General features: G+C 41.5%; 1 protein-coding gene across 4 annotated transcripts in view; it reads right to left on the reverse strand.

Moving 5' to 3' along the window:
• TBC1D9B (TBC1 domain family member 9B) overlaps positions 1-14,449 on the reverse strand; it is a 107,393-nt gene that overhangs the window by 56,719 nt on the left and 36,225 nt on the right. For all 4 annotated transcript variants that reach the window (XM_040344989.1, XM_040344990.1, XM_040344991.1 and 1 more), the window contains exons 4-6: positions 8,904-9,132; positions 6,775-7,033; positions 2,991-3,198 (exon numbers count right to left, since the gene is read on the reverse strand). In XM_040344989.1, coding sequence (XP_040200923.1) covers positions 2,991-3,198; positions 6,775-7,033; positions 8,904-9,132 — 696 coding nt within the window. The remainder of the gene's footprint in view (positions 1-2,990; positions 3,199-6,774; positions 7,034-8,903; positions 9,133-14,449) is intronic.

A 14,449-nucleotide genomic window follows, 5' to 3' on the forward strand; every position in this document is an offset into this window, starting at 1 on the left:
GCCTTAAAGGGTCACTAAAGGGAAAACATTTTTTTGCTGAAATGACTGTTTACAGGGTATAGAGACATAATAGTTAACTGATTCCTTTTAAAAATGATTAAAAATAGATAAAAAACAATAATATAATGTGCCTGCAGTTTAGTTTCGTTTTTGCTGTTGTTTCCTGGTTCTCTGATGTACAGAGCCAGAGAGCCAATAGATGGCAGTGAAGGTTTTGCAAAACGAAACTGGATTGGTGCTGAGGGGTTTTAGACACACCTCCTTGATTAGTCACCACAGTGAGAAATCTCCCAATACTGTGGTGATCAGGAAACAGACAACCAGGAAGTGTCCAGAACAGAGAGGAATTACAGCAACATCAAAGCAAAAACGAACAATAAGGACATAAAACCAGGACTGCAGTAAGGTAAAGGAAGCTATTTAGCTAAAAAAAAAAAAAATTCCTTTAGTGACCCTTTAATGCCAAAAGGGGTAGAAGGAGGAGGAGACTGCTTTTTGTTTATATTAAAGACTTGTACACACTAATATTTATTTTTCATTCAATGCAGTGGGCTAAATAGAAAAAAACTGACAGCTCAGGTGGGAGGCGCTGTACCAACTATGCAATTAGTACATCGATCTTCCCTGATGTTCTATTGTGTTCTGACAGGGGGACAGTGTTTTTAGAACACTTCGGTCAGTGCTCTCAGCCAGTTTCAGTCATCCCCCTTCTGTGAGACCATGCTGGCTTCTGTCGGACCAGCTGCAGTAAACACGGGCCAATGTCGGACAGTTTCTATTGAACTGGCCAATGCTGCCAGACATTTGGCCCATGTGTACTAGGCTTAATGGGCACTTTTACTTTGTTATTAGATCTGATTGTTCAATGTAAGGCCCCTGTCACGCATGATGACCGTTCGTTTCATCAGTTCAGTCATGTTTTATCAAAGAAAAATCAGTTTTTCATCAGTTTCTACATTCGTTTTTTACATCCACTACCAATGCTAAAACAGACCATTTGTCTGTTTACATCAGTTTTTTGTCCTTTACATTTTTGTTTTTAATGGAGCAAAAATAGGGCTTTGAACCGTTTAAAAAAAAACAGATGATGTAAATGGATAATCATCCTTTTTTCCATAGAGATGCATTGATGTCCATTTTGTATCCGTCAACGGATGAAAAATGGAAAAACGGTCTGTATGTGTGAAATGGGCCTCAAGTAACTGGTCAGGCCCTGTGCAGCCACTATTTCTTGTACTGTTGTGTTATATCTGTGTCTTGTTCTGGACCCACTGGTTGTATGTGACTGTACATATGGGGTAACCCTTTTACTTACATACAGACGCAGATATTCTGAATTCAGGGGCATACAGTTTTACATATGCGCAAGCATTAAAAAGCAGTGGTGTGCACCTGAGTAAGAATTTCATTACTATGGTCGGCTGTGAGCAGCAGTCGTGTATCCCGGTGTCCTGCCGATAAATGCCTGGGTGGAACTGCGCATGCGCAGTACGGTTCCCCAGAATAGCTGCGTTTATGATCAGCTCTTCTCTCGCGTTGCCGAGGCACGTTCATGTAGGTAAGGGGAAGATATTTCCAAGAAGTGGGTGGATTTTTAAATGATGGGCAGTGGTGGAGGCAGAATTTTTATCGATGGCCAAACAAAGCTGCAAAAAAAAAATCTTTATCTGATATTTTTTCTGGACGCTTGCGGGTGTGTTTAGTCAATTGAAGGGCGACTTTTTCTATTTTACATAAAGACTTCTTTTGCAACTTTGTTTACCCAGCGATAAAAAAATACACCCCCAGCACTGCCCATCATTTAAAAATCCGCCCCCTTCATGTAACTATCCGCCCCTCACTTACATGAATGTGCCTCGGCAACACAAGACAACACGCTTCCTGAAGACGTTCACAACGAAACGTACGTCGAGGCGGTACCTATCCACGCACGGCATTTCGTCACTTCCTGTCCCGCTGGTTCTGATCGTCGCCGTGGTGGAACGCACGCTCGGGACACGAGTGCAGCACACAGCGTCTAGGACTTACCATCCGATCCAACGCGATTGAGCCTCAGTGCCGGGTTTGAGGCACCTCAAATAGTAAGCGACCATTTGGCTCCCTCTGTTTAAATTTTTTATACTTTTAATAAACAAGTTACACTAGGTTTGGCACTATTCTATTTTACATGCATCTACTGGGATATCTCTGATCGCAAGAACTAACACTGCCAGGACGCATTTGATCATACAGGTTCACCTGTTAAAGCTTTATATGTCTCCTTTTTTGGTATCAAAATAAGGGGCATTTCCATTCGGTAAGGAGCCATCTATATTCATTCACTTCGGGTGTATGTCAGCTAAATGGTGAAGGTGGAATACTACTGATTTGACTAGGAGCACGCATCTGTCTTTAATCATTGAGGACTGCATATGGATTTTTTTATTTTTCATGCATCTATTGGACTTATTCACTTCATTTGAGGACACAAAGTCACATATTATGTTTGGCACAGGAATATCGACATCCAACAGGCAGCAATTAGTACTGCACTAACGGACATTTGTACTAGATCATCTATTACTATTAGGTGTTTCAGTAATCTTATATTTATTTCTTTGCACATGATTTAAGTATGTATTACTAATTTATTATTGTTAGCGCACCCACCCTCCACATATAACACAAGACAACAGCTGATCGGCAACTCAGCTGTGTGGTACATGCACAGTTCCACCCGGGTACTATTCGATAGCAGGGCACTTCTCAACAGAACACTGGGAATTTGTATGCCAAAAAGCACCCGTGTGCATAAGCCCTTAATAAAGAGTTGAACTGAAGGATTATTAATTCCATTCAATCAGACTTGTGATCTAGGCAGCATAGATTCTCAAACCCCACTGAAGCTTTCTGCCTAATAATAATGTGGCCTTCTATTCTTGGTGACTGTTATTATCCATAAAAGTTAACAGTTGGAGCAGAAGGATCATTGGTCACAATTTTAAACTCACCTCACGAAGTGGTATGATTAAATGGCAAGCTTCCTCCTCCTTGCTGGCAAAACAGATGTAGTTATTGGACACAAACATTTGACCGGGTATGTGCGTCTTGGTAAACGGTGTCCACAGAGTGCAGTCTGTGTGTCCATCCAGCCTCTCATCTCTTGGCAGTCGGAAAGTGGATCGGTATTGTTCATTCTTTGCTCTCGCATCTAAATCTCTGAGAAGAGACACAAGACATTACCTAGATATTCAAGATATAGGAAAGGTAATTGATGCAGAAAAATTTGCAAAATAAAGTGTGGCTTGAAAAAAATATTTAAATACATCAGGTATATTACAAAAAAAAGTTTTTATGTAAAGTGACACTATTATACATAAAATAGTACATTATATATCATTATCCATATATAAATGGCTGGTTAAAAAACAAACAAAAAAAAAAAAACATACATTTCTGGATTTCTGGTAAATTCTTTTTCTCAAGTCTAAAAATGTAATAGTAAAGACTGCCTGCTCAGCTCCACAGCACACACAATATCATGTCACAGCTGCTGTAGCGTAATAGCCCCATTCCGTTTTATTATTTCTCTGACATTAGACATTATTTGGGTACAAAGGAAGACAGCCTGAAGCATGGAGTAGACAAAAGAAAACTGATAACCTATAGCTTTGTATTTATTAATATCAGTCCTTGGACAGCTGAGCTCAGAATAGTGGGAAGGAAAAGCAGCACAAGGATTTAAATAGTTACTGTATGCTGCAGTATTGTGTATATGCTGATAGGAGGAGACAGATGAGTAACAGAGGGATAAGCTTATCAATTTGCTGCTTTTCCTTTCACTGTCCAGTTAAAAGCTTGAGGGTGGGGGAGACCTGTAAATGTTATCTGCAGCACAGGAAACTCAGGACATTCAGTACCACAGAGGACTTGGATGCTAACTGGAGTTACTACTTCCCTTACACAGCTTAAGAATCTAGAGTGGTTTTGTGTAAGAAAACTGTGATTATGTCACACACATTGTGTTCTGATTTGGTTGCTTTCAGTTCTCTTAACCACAGTTTTACCAAGCTTCCAGCAATAAATGACTAAAGGTGGAAATGAGCAAAAAAAAAAAAAAAAAAAACAATGCTCACATAAGGGTTCCAGTAAATCCAAATTTGAGGTCTGCAAATGTTGGTGCTCAGGCTCCAAATCACTCATGACAGATACAAAAGAATGTAGAGAGCTGGCTAATCAGTCCAGAACACCTGCCATTTTTCTTAAACCCAATTACTATTAGCCAGATTCAGAGAGAGTTACGCCAGCGTATCAGTAGATACGCCGTCGTAACTGAATCTGCGCCGTCGTAAATTTAAGTGTATTCTCAAATTGAGATACACTTAAATCTAACGAAGATACGACCACGGGCGCCGTAGTATCTTAGCTGTCTATTTAGGCCGGCCGCTAGGGGCGTGTACGCTGATTTACGCCTAGAATGCGTAAATCAGCGAGATACGCCTATTCACGAACGTACGCGTCGCAGTAAAGATACGCCGTTTACGTAAGGCGTTTTCAGGCCTAAAGATATTCCACCAAAAAGATGGCGCAGCCAATGTTAAGCATAGATGTCGGAAACGCGTCAAATTTTTACGTCGTTTGCGTAAGTCGTCCGTGAATGGGGCTGGGCGTAATTTACGTTCACGTCGAAACCAATAAGTCTTTGCGGCGTAATTTGGAGCATGCGCACTGGGATATGTCCACGGACGGCGCATGTGCCGTTCGTTAAAAATGTCAATCACGTTGGGTCACGATTCATTAGCATAAAACACGCCCACCTCTTCACAATTTGAATTAGGCGCGCTTAGGCCGGCACATTTACGCTACGCCGCCGTAACTTAGGACGCAAGTGCTTTGTGAATACAGCACTTGCCTCTTTAACTTACGGCGGCGTAGCGTATATGAGATACGCTACGCCTGCCTAATGTTAGGCACGGATACCTGAATCCAGCTATATGTTTTCAATCATAGTGAAGTCAATTAGCCTTGTTTCCATGCCCTATGCACAAAAACGGCAGCAGGTGCTCTGGAATGATGACTGTGAAATATTTAGCTGTAGCTGGAGGCAGTTTGTTTGCTGAAGGGTTGGAGAGTGTCTGCAGGCAACAGTGAAGAATGGTGGAGGTTCCTTGCAAGTTTGGGGCTGCATTTCTCCAAATGGAATTATTTGGTCAGGATCAATGGTGTCCTCAATGCTAAAAAAAAATTACAGGCAGATACTTAGGCATCATGCCATACTATTAGGGAGGCGTATGACTGGCCTCAAATTTATTCAACGACAGTGACCCCAAACAAGAAGTCCTGGAAATTATGGTTTGCCCCCCACAGAGCCCTGATCTCAACATCATCTGTGGTTGGTTCTCCAAGAAGTTTGGAACAAACATGCTGAGCACCTAAAAAAAAAAAAAACTGTATGCAAGCGAACGTAGAATTTAATACATTTTGAAGGCAAAGGTTGGTCACACCAAATATTGATTTGATTTGAATTTCTCTACTGTAAAAATAAATGTGACAAGAGTCACTTTGGGCGGGAGGCTTGTGGAACCCAGCGTACCTTAGAGAACTCTAAAAAAAACATTTTCTAGCTCCCTCAGCCCCCTCTTATGTGCAAGTTACCCTGTGTTACCCTGTTCGGGTCTGCACTAACCAGACTCCCAGTACAACCGCACCGGACTCAGCATTTCATTTTACCCTTTATCCTGGGTTCTATGTGTGGTTTGTGCCGAAAGCATTAAGGGGCTCTTTCACAGTAATATTTATGAACAATTTCCCTCAATAAAATATATGAAGATAAATAATTCCACCTTTCAGACTGCTAGAATATTGTAGGAGTGTCTCATAGACCATTGCTAGATATTTTGAGGTGGGGTAGGGGGGGTTGTTATGTGTTTATTGTTAAGTGGCTGTATCCCATTGTTCTATTGTTTCTGTCTGCCTTGGGAGCAAATGATTATGGGACGTATATGCTTATGTGGATTAGCATTAGGCTTCATTTCCATGGACATTTTTACAGCCACTTTTTTTACAGCTTAAAAATGCCTGTCCTTTTCTTTTTTTTTTGAGCTGGAGCTCAAAAACGCTGCGGTAGCGTTTTTGCGCGTTTGAGCGTTTTTAACGTCTGGCGTTTTTACAGCTCTAAGGCTGGAGCTTCAGAACGCACTGGTCCTGGTTTTTTTTTGCAGCTTAAAAACGGCTCAGCCATCTACAGCTCAAAAACGTCATGGTGGGCATGAGGCCATAGACTAACATGGAGAGCTGTTTTTAAGCTGCAAAAAAAGCTCAGAAAAGTGGCTGTAAAAACGTCCATGGAAATGAAGCCTAAAAGTTAATGAAACCACTGTCACCTAATAGCTGCTAGAGGGAAGGGGGGAATTTCTACTGCAGTCCTTCCTAAAGGCTGTGCTTCTCTTGTTACTGAGATTTACCCTGCCCTGAGTCATTATACAAAGAAAGGGAGGGGAGGGGGGGTTGTCCGAGTGTATATCTTTTTGTACGTATGTTTGAACAAACAGCCTTATGCTTCTTACCACCCTACACCTATGTCTCGACAAGTGAATGGGTGGGCTAAGGGATCTTGGATCGTGCTGGTACTGGACAAGGGAAGCTTATATGGTGGACATACTCCTCTTGAGTACAGGGTCTGTCAAAATAAACTATTACCACTTCTATTTCTGAAAGCATTTTTCATTTACAGCATTTTTTTAAAAACCTGCCTAAAACTTTTGCACAATACTGGACGTCTTGACTGTCTCTAACCTTTTCAGAGCAGAGATGTTCTTGAGTTGTCGTGTAGGTTTAGGCAGATTTCGGTCTTCCAGGAAGCCTTCATTGTCTAGCAGTTGTCTCATGGCAATGTTAGCTAGCTGTTCCATCAGTTTGAAGGTCTCACTGATGTTAAGGAACATAGAGAAAAAGTACTCATTGTCGCGTGTGTTAACTTTGATACATTCTGGAAAGAGCAGAGTTGCATTCTTCTCAAGTTGAGTCACATCAAGCCACTGGATGACTAAAGTTACTAAAAAATAGGAGGACATTATCAATGAAAAAATATTATGTTTATAAAATAATATGTTCAGTCTTATTTTATCAATAATTTAAACAAAACAGATCAAAAGAAACCAAGAAAACAATTATACATATTAATATACAAACGTAAGCGTTAACATCTCGGCTGGACCTTTAAGTCTAATTTAGGCAAACTAAATTGATGCATGTTAAAAATACAGTAACGGTTAGTAAATCGTACAAGAGCTTATTTAACCCTTCTTGCCGGCTGCCGCCCAGCCTTTTAAGGGGTCTAAACGCCGGGAGGTGGCAAGTGTTTTACACAGGGCCGCAATAATGCAGCTACTCGGCGTGAAGGCCCATGTGCCAAGAGGCCGCATATGTGCGTTTACCTGTGGGGATGAGGTTAAACATAGTTTTAACCCTTGCAATTTCCAACACTGTATGAATAAAAACTGCCCATTCGGCTAAAGATTAAACTCCTGTTTACTGATGGCAAGGAATCACTACTCTTGATGCCAAGTTAAAGTGGCAAAGAATATATTTCTTGATTGTTTTTACATGGCCTGGTATTATAGATAATAATGCCATCTTTGGGGAGTTGGAATTTGTGACGTTGTGATCCTATAGTATATATCAATAATATGTTCTGAAAATGGGTTAATCAGTGGTTACTTCCACCACAAACTGTATGTCATATTGTGACATCAGAGATGATTGGATAGATATGGTTGAAGATCTGGACATTTGTACCATCTGGTATTTAATTTAAATCCATTTTCCTGATCACTGGTGGCTATTGATAATTTGTGGGCAAATATTAAAAAAAAATTGTTGATAAGGAGAAATAATTGTTTGAAGATCACTCACTCTTGCTGCTGTATATTTGGGTAAATTTGGATAAGCCGAGACAAAAAAAGAATTGAATACGGGAAAATACAGCATGGGATGGAGGAGTGTACTTCATTAAAAGCTGGATTGAAGTTCAGAAATATCTGGGATAGAACAAACCAGATAAGTCGTTTCTTATAAAGCCACTGGCCAGGTGACTTTGTATATCCCGTTCAGGCCACCAGATAAACGATAAGGGCCAGCACGGATTGCTGGATTCCCAAAAAGAAGTGCGAGTGTCGTAGAACCAAAATATTAGGAGATTTGCAAGTTTGTAACATTCTGGTCCCACGGAGAAATTTAGTTTTGTAATGTCGGGGAGACATCCTGTGGTGATTCAAAGAGATGGAAAAATACACGGTAAGGCCAGGAGATCTATAGGAGTCATAGGATTTTCAAGTTGGACCCACTGTTGCATGGAAAAATTATGGAACCAACAAGTAGGAAATCTAAAAATTACTTCTACTTTCTGATAAAGGGCCACATCAGGCGCTCCACCTTGCATCTTGGGCAATGTAAGCAACCAATAACGAAGCCTACTATGCCAAAGAAATACAGAAGGAGGGATTTTTAATGGAACTGTCTGAAATATGTAAAAGAAATAGAGGAATGACATCCATCTTAAGAACGTTTAGAGGAGTTTGGAGAAAGAGATATTCCTAGGTAATGTAATGATGAAGGGCTGAACTTAAATGGAAAATTATCCTTCGACTGCAAAGAGAGAGATCCTGGTGTAGCGTATTCCTGTTGCTCGTACGATTGATTGCTTTGGTGGACACAAGCTGAGCCATCACCTGAGATGTGACTATGGAGTGTGAAGCCTGATCTAATCTGAAGCTGCATTCAAAATATTTGACCTTGGCCAATTGGCATTTTGTTGCATGCTCTCTGATAAACGACAGCATCAGCCAATTAAAAACAGCATATAACAAGATCCAGGACCAGGTAAATTAACAATTGCAGTAAATATAGAAACATCATATTCTCACCTTCTTTCCCTAGTAAAAATGAGTAAAAGCAGAGATGATTGACAGTGAGATACAGCCAGCCTTGCCTGGGGACGCGTCCCTTCCAGTAACTGCAGGAGTAATAATTCACCAGTTTCTCCACCTCCGGCATACCAAACTGTTTCCGCATTTTTAGCTCTGCCTCCTTAAACTTGCCTGGGTCTTCTTCATCCTTGGGGGGCAGGCTCTTGTTCTCTTCAGCTATGATGCCCTACAATAACAAGAATAGAAGCATTTATGTATGCATATTACTAAAACTATGACTGTAAAGATGCATTATTTTAATTCAACAAGCACGGTCAGATCTTGTGCTTCATTACAAAGCATACAGCTCTGAAAAAACCTCTGCTAGCAGAGTGCTGCCAAACAAATTAGCCTTCACGCTACAACTCCAGGCAGCAGGTAAAATCTGTGAACTAACAATGCAATCCAGGATTGTTTTCAATGCGCTAAAAGCAGGAACCTGTACAATCCTTTGCAACCAAATTCAGGAAGCTTTTCAAAGTGCTTCTGGGACTCTCTCCAGCCTCTTGTCATATTCTCGCACATGGCGCAACTTCCCTTACTAAAAGGAACGGTGCTCAGAACCTGGATTGCTCAGTTTAAATTCAGTGCTAAATGAGGACACAATAAACAATAGGGATTTGGCTTGACACCAGCTAACACCGGCGTTATGGGGAATGGACTTCACAATAAGGAATCCGTCAGAATAATTAATTATATCCCAAAAAAAACAGCATGTTTTATGTGCCTTCGTTTTATCACTGAGGGCAGCGGTCAAGTGTTTCATAAGTTGAATATCATTCACCCTGGCAAACCATTGATATGGTGGCCCGGGATTGTTGTTGTCACATTATAGTCCTAGCAGCATTAAACAGGTGCTAAAGTTACGATTTGCGGTATCTTTTACTGGACATAGGATTTTCAAAAAATCCGGCTGTGGCGCACCTTTAACTTGACTAAGTCAAGGGGCGCTGCAGCTAGATTATCGAAAAAGAGAAATCCAAGAGGTTGTGTGTATAATCAATGCAAGACCTGTTGACAAAAAGGGTGAAAAGCAGGGCAATCCCAAAAGATATGGAGTAGTGTATGGACCTGGGTGCCACACCACCAACGTAATGGGCTGTGGCCAAGGAACAAGGTTACTAGCAGAGCAGATACCAGCACGTCAGGATTTAGGTTGTTTCTTGATATTGGCTACAAAGTGAGGACTGGTTGGGATGATGCTGCAAGCAGGCTGCCATAAGAAGATGTGAGGGATTTCCTAATATTCCCCTCCCCTGCACAAAGGTCTTCAAATGGGGTAAGTGGTCTACAAAAGCTTGTATGTGCCGCTTCTGGTGATCTCATGACTGGGATAATATTTCAGTAGCTGCAGGAGAGATAGAGGAAGCACAGATCCACAGAATGAACAAAGCAAAAACAGAAAGGTCCCTGTACCACAGGTCCTCATCTACAGCATTCCTCTTTAGCATGGAGGACAGTGGGCAATTAGTAAGAATTTACACTCTAAGGGGCAGATCCACAAAAGGATTACGCCGGCGTATCTACTGATACGCCGGTGTAATTTTAAATTTCCCGCGTCGTATCTTTGTTTTGTATCTACAAAACAAGATACGACGGCATCTGGGATCGATCCGACAGGCGTACGTCCTAGTACGCCGTCGGATCTAAGCTGCAATTTTTCAGCGGCCGCTAAGTGGCATTCCCGTCGAAATCCGCGTCGAGCATGCAAATTAGCTAGTTATGGCGATCCACAAACATACGTTGGCTCGGCACATTTTTTTACGTCGTTTTCGTTCAGCTTTTTCCGGCGTATAGTTAAAGTTGCTATATGGTGGCGTACTCAATGTTAAGTATGGCCGTCTTTCCCGCGTACAATTTTGAATTTTTTACGTCGTTTGCGTAAGTCGTTCGCGAATAGGAATTTGCATAGAATGACGTCACCGTCGTAAGCATTGGCTTGTTCCGGTTAAATTTCGAGCATGCGCACTGGGATACCCCCAGGGACGGCGCATGCGCAGTTAAAAAAAACGCTGTTTACGTCGGGTCACAACGTATTTACATAAAACACACCCCCATTACATCCATTTGAATTCCGCGCCCTTACGCCGCAAGAGGTAACTTACGGCGCGAATTCGTTGAGGATTCAAAACAAAATAAAGTAAGTTACAGCGGCGTAGTGTATCTTAGATACGCTACGCCCGGCGCAATAATGCACCGTTGTACGTGAATCTACCCCTAAATCTATTCAGACTAGCAGAGGAAGAAAAAACACACTGCAGATATACATGTAGCTATGAGGCTACAGGACTACAGTCAACGTAGCCAGTATTAAGAGTTCAGATCCATTTCACCCATATCCTGCCATCTACAGTGCCTTGAAAAAGTATTCACACCCCTTGAAATTTTCCACATATTGTCATGTTACAACCAAAAACTTAAATGTATTTTATTGGGATTTTATGTGATAGACCAACACAAAGTGGCACATAATTGTGAAGTGGAAGGAAAATGCTTTTTAGAACCACCTATCGCTGCAATTACAGATGCAAGTCTTTTTGGGGATGTCTCTACCAGCTTTGCACATCTAGAGAGTGGCATTTTTGCCCATTCTTCTTCTTTGCAAAATAGCTGAAGCTCTGTCAGATCGGATGGAGAGTGTCTATGAACAGCAATTTTCAAGTCTTGTCACAGATTCTCAATTGGATTTTGGTCTGGACTTAGACTGGGCCATTCGAACACATGAATATGCTTTGATCTAAACCATTCCATTGTAGCTCTGGCTGTATGTTTATTGTCCTGCTGGAAGGTGAACCTCCACCCCAGTCTCAAGTCTTTTGCAGACTCTAACAGGTTTTCTTTTAAGAATGCTCTGCATTTGACTCCATCCATCTTCCCATCAACTCTGACCAGCTTCCCTGTCCCTGCTGAAGAAAAGCATTCCCACAACATGATGCTGCCACCACCATGTTTTACGGTGGGGGTGGTGTGTTCAGGGTGATATGCAGTGGTCCTTTTCCTCCACACATAGCATTTTGCTTTTTGGTCAAAAAGTTACATTTTGGTCTTATCTGACCAGAGCACCTTCTTCCACATGTTTGCTGTGACCCCCACATGGCTTCGAGCAAACTGCAAACGGGACTTCTTATGCCATTCTTTCAACAATGACTTTCTTCTTGCCACTCTTCCATAAAGGTCATATTTGTGAAGTGTACGACTAATAGTTGTCCTTTTGACAGATTCTCCCACCTGAGCTGTGGAGCTCCTCCAGAGTTACCATGGGCCTCTTGGTTGCTCCTGATTAATGTTCTCCTTCCCCGGCCTGTCAGTTTAGGTGGATGGCCTCATCTTGGTAGAATTGCAGTTGTGCCATACTCTTTCCATTTTCAGATGATGAATTGAACAGTGCTCTGTGAGATGTTCAAAGCTTGGGATATTTTTTCTTAACCTAACCCTGCTTAAGGCTGGGTTCACACTTAAGCCTGGAGCGGCACACAGCAGAGGTCCGGTGCGTCCCCACTCACTGTTTCAGGTATGATTTCAGCCCGAAGTCTTGGCTGAATTCGGACTTGAAACGGACCAGAAGACGCACAGGATGCATTTGTCATTTTCCTTCCACTTCACAATTATGTGCCACTTTGTGTTGGTCTGTCACATAAAATCCCAATAAAATACACTTATGTTTTTGGTTGTAACATGACAAAATGTGGAAAATTTCAAGGGGTATGAATACATTTTCAAGGCACTTTACATACCTGACAATTAAGGTTGGCAATACATTATGCAATTTTCTTTCCTTTAACCACGGATGGAAGGAAAGAAAATCGCACACTGTGTGCGTTGATGGGGGAATCCATCCCGCTATTGTATTCTGACAGCAGGAGGTTTCTCAGTCGTCAGAATACAATGATCACTGCTGTCAGTTATCGTATGAAAAAAAAAAAAAAAACAGGCTGGTTGTAGAGATGCCCATCAGTATATCACTACAACGAGCCTGACCAAAGATGGATCGAAATTGGGCTAGTTCCTGCTGATCCATTAATGGCTGGCTTACCTTAAAGTGGATGTAAACCCAAATTTTTGATGTCACAATGTAGAGAATACGATTTCCTATCATCTGTGCCCAGTCTTGCCATACAGAGTTAATCCAGCTCTGAGCAATCCTCTTTTTATTGTGCAGACATGCACAGCTTCTTGTCTATGTATATTCTGATGGCTGTTTACACTGAACTGTGGATCACCCCATATTTTGAAAACATTTAATCAAAACACAGGAAAGACAGCCAATCCTGGGAGAGCTGGACGGGAGAGGAGAGGAGGAGAGGGGAGGGGGGATGTGAGTTGTGCACTTTACAGAAACTGTGCATGTCTGCAAGCTAGTGCACGAGATATGTAAATAACCTGTCACTCAAGCAAGGACTTTGGTCTTTATCTGGAAGTCTGTTTTATTTCACTGAACAATAAAAAGAGGATTGCTGAGTGCTGGATTAACTCTGTGTGGCAAGACTGGGCACAGATGATAGGAAATCGTATACTCTACATTATGACATAAAAAAAAAAAAAAAAAAAAAAATTGGGGTTTACATCCACTTTAACTGTGCTCAGTCTTGCTGCATGAACTCCGTTTTAAAAGGAAAGAAGATTGCCTTTAATACATTTTAAATGAAAACACAACAGGATCTTTATACAAAATAAAATCCTATTATTATGTAAATGTGTCAATTATATCATCTTATGTTTGTTAGTTTTCCAAAAATCTTGTTTCTTCATGAATTCGGAATTATTTAGCTTGCACCCCTTACTACACAGAGAATCAGGCCCCGATCCCCACAAACAGATGACATCAAAAAAGTCTAAAAAAACGTGGCAGTGCTCTTGAACGTCTGCGGTGCAAGTCCAACAAAGACTGTAACCAATACAAATCTGCCCTACAAAAATATATTTCCTACCTCCTCACTGCCAAGCAGACCTTTTTTATAACTTCCAATAACACCTTCAATAACACCTTTTCATCCAATCCCCATCAACTCTTCTCTACCTTTAACGCTCTACTTCGTCTTCCACTGCCTCCACCCACTAACTCACTGCCCAGGAGATTGCCAATCACTTAAATAAGATCGATTTAAATTAGTGGTGAAGTCTCCACTCTACAGATATCCCCCCTCCACTTAACACCCCATGTCCACAGGTACAAACACTTCAACCCTGCTACTATAGACGGGGTTGCTAAACCTATTTCCTAGGTCACCATCTGGCTCTATCCTACGCTCTCTAGCCAACATCTTCAATCTCTCCCACAACTATCTAAAACTTCCTCAATCACCCCCAGAGCTTTTTTTCTCAGAAAATAGGTGCAGGAACTCAACCACCACCCCGTTCAGATTTCACAAACAGTAGAAGGATATTCAAGGGGCATTAAATACCAGGATTGCATTGCATACAGAGTTCAGGGGGGTTACACACAGAGTGCAGAGCTGTCACTTGTAAACATAGAAACCAGACTTCTGTTTTTACAAGTGATTGTG

Source organism: Rana temporaria, chromosome 3, assembly GCF_905171775.1.
Source record: "Rana temporaria chromosome 3, aRanTem1.1, whole genome shotgun sequence".
NCBI lineage: Eukaryota > Metazoa > Chordata > Amphibia > Anura > Ranidae > Rana > Rana temporaria.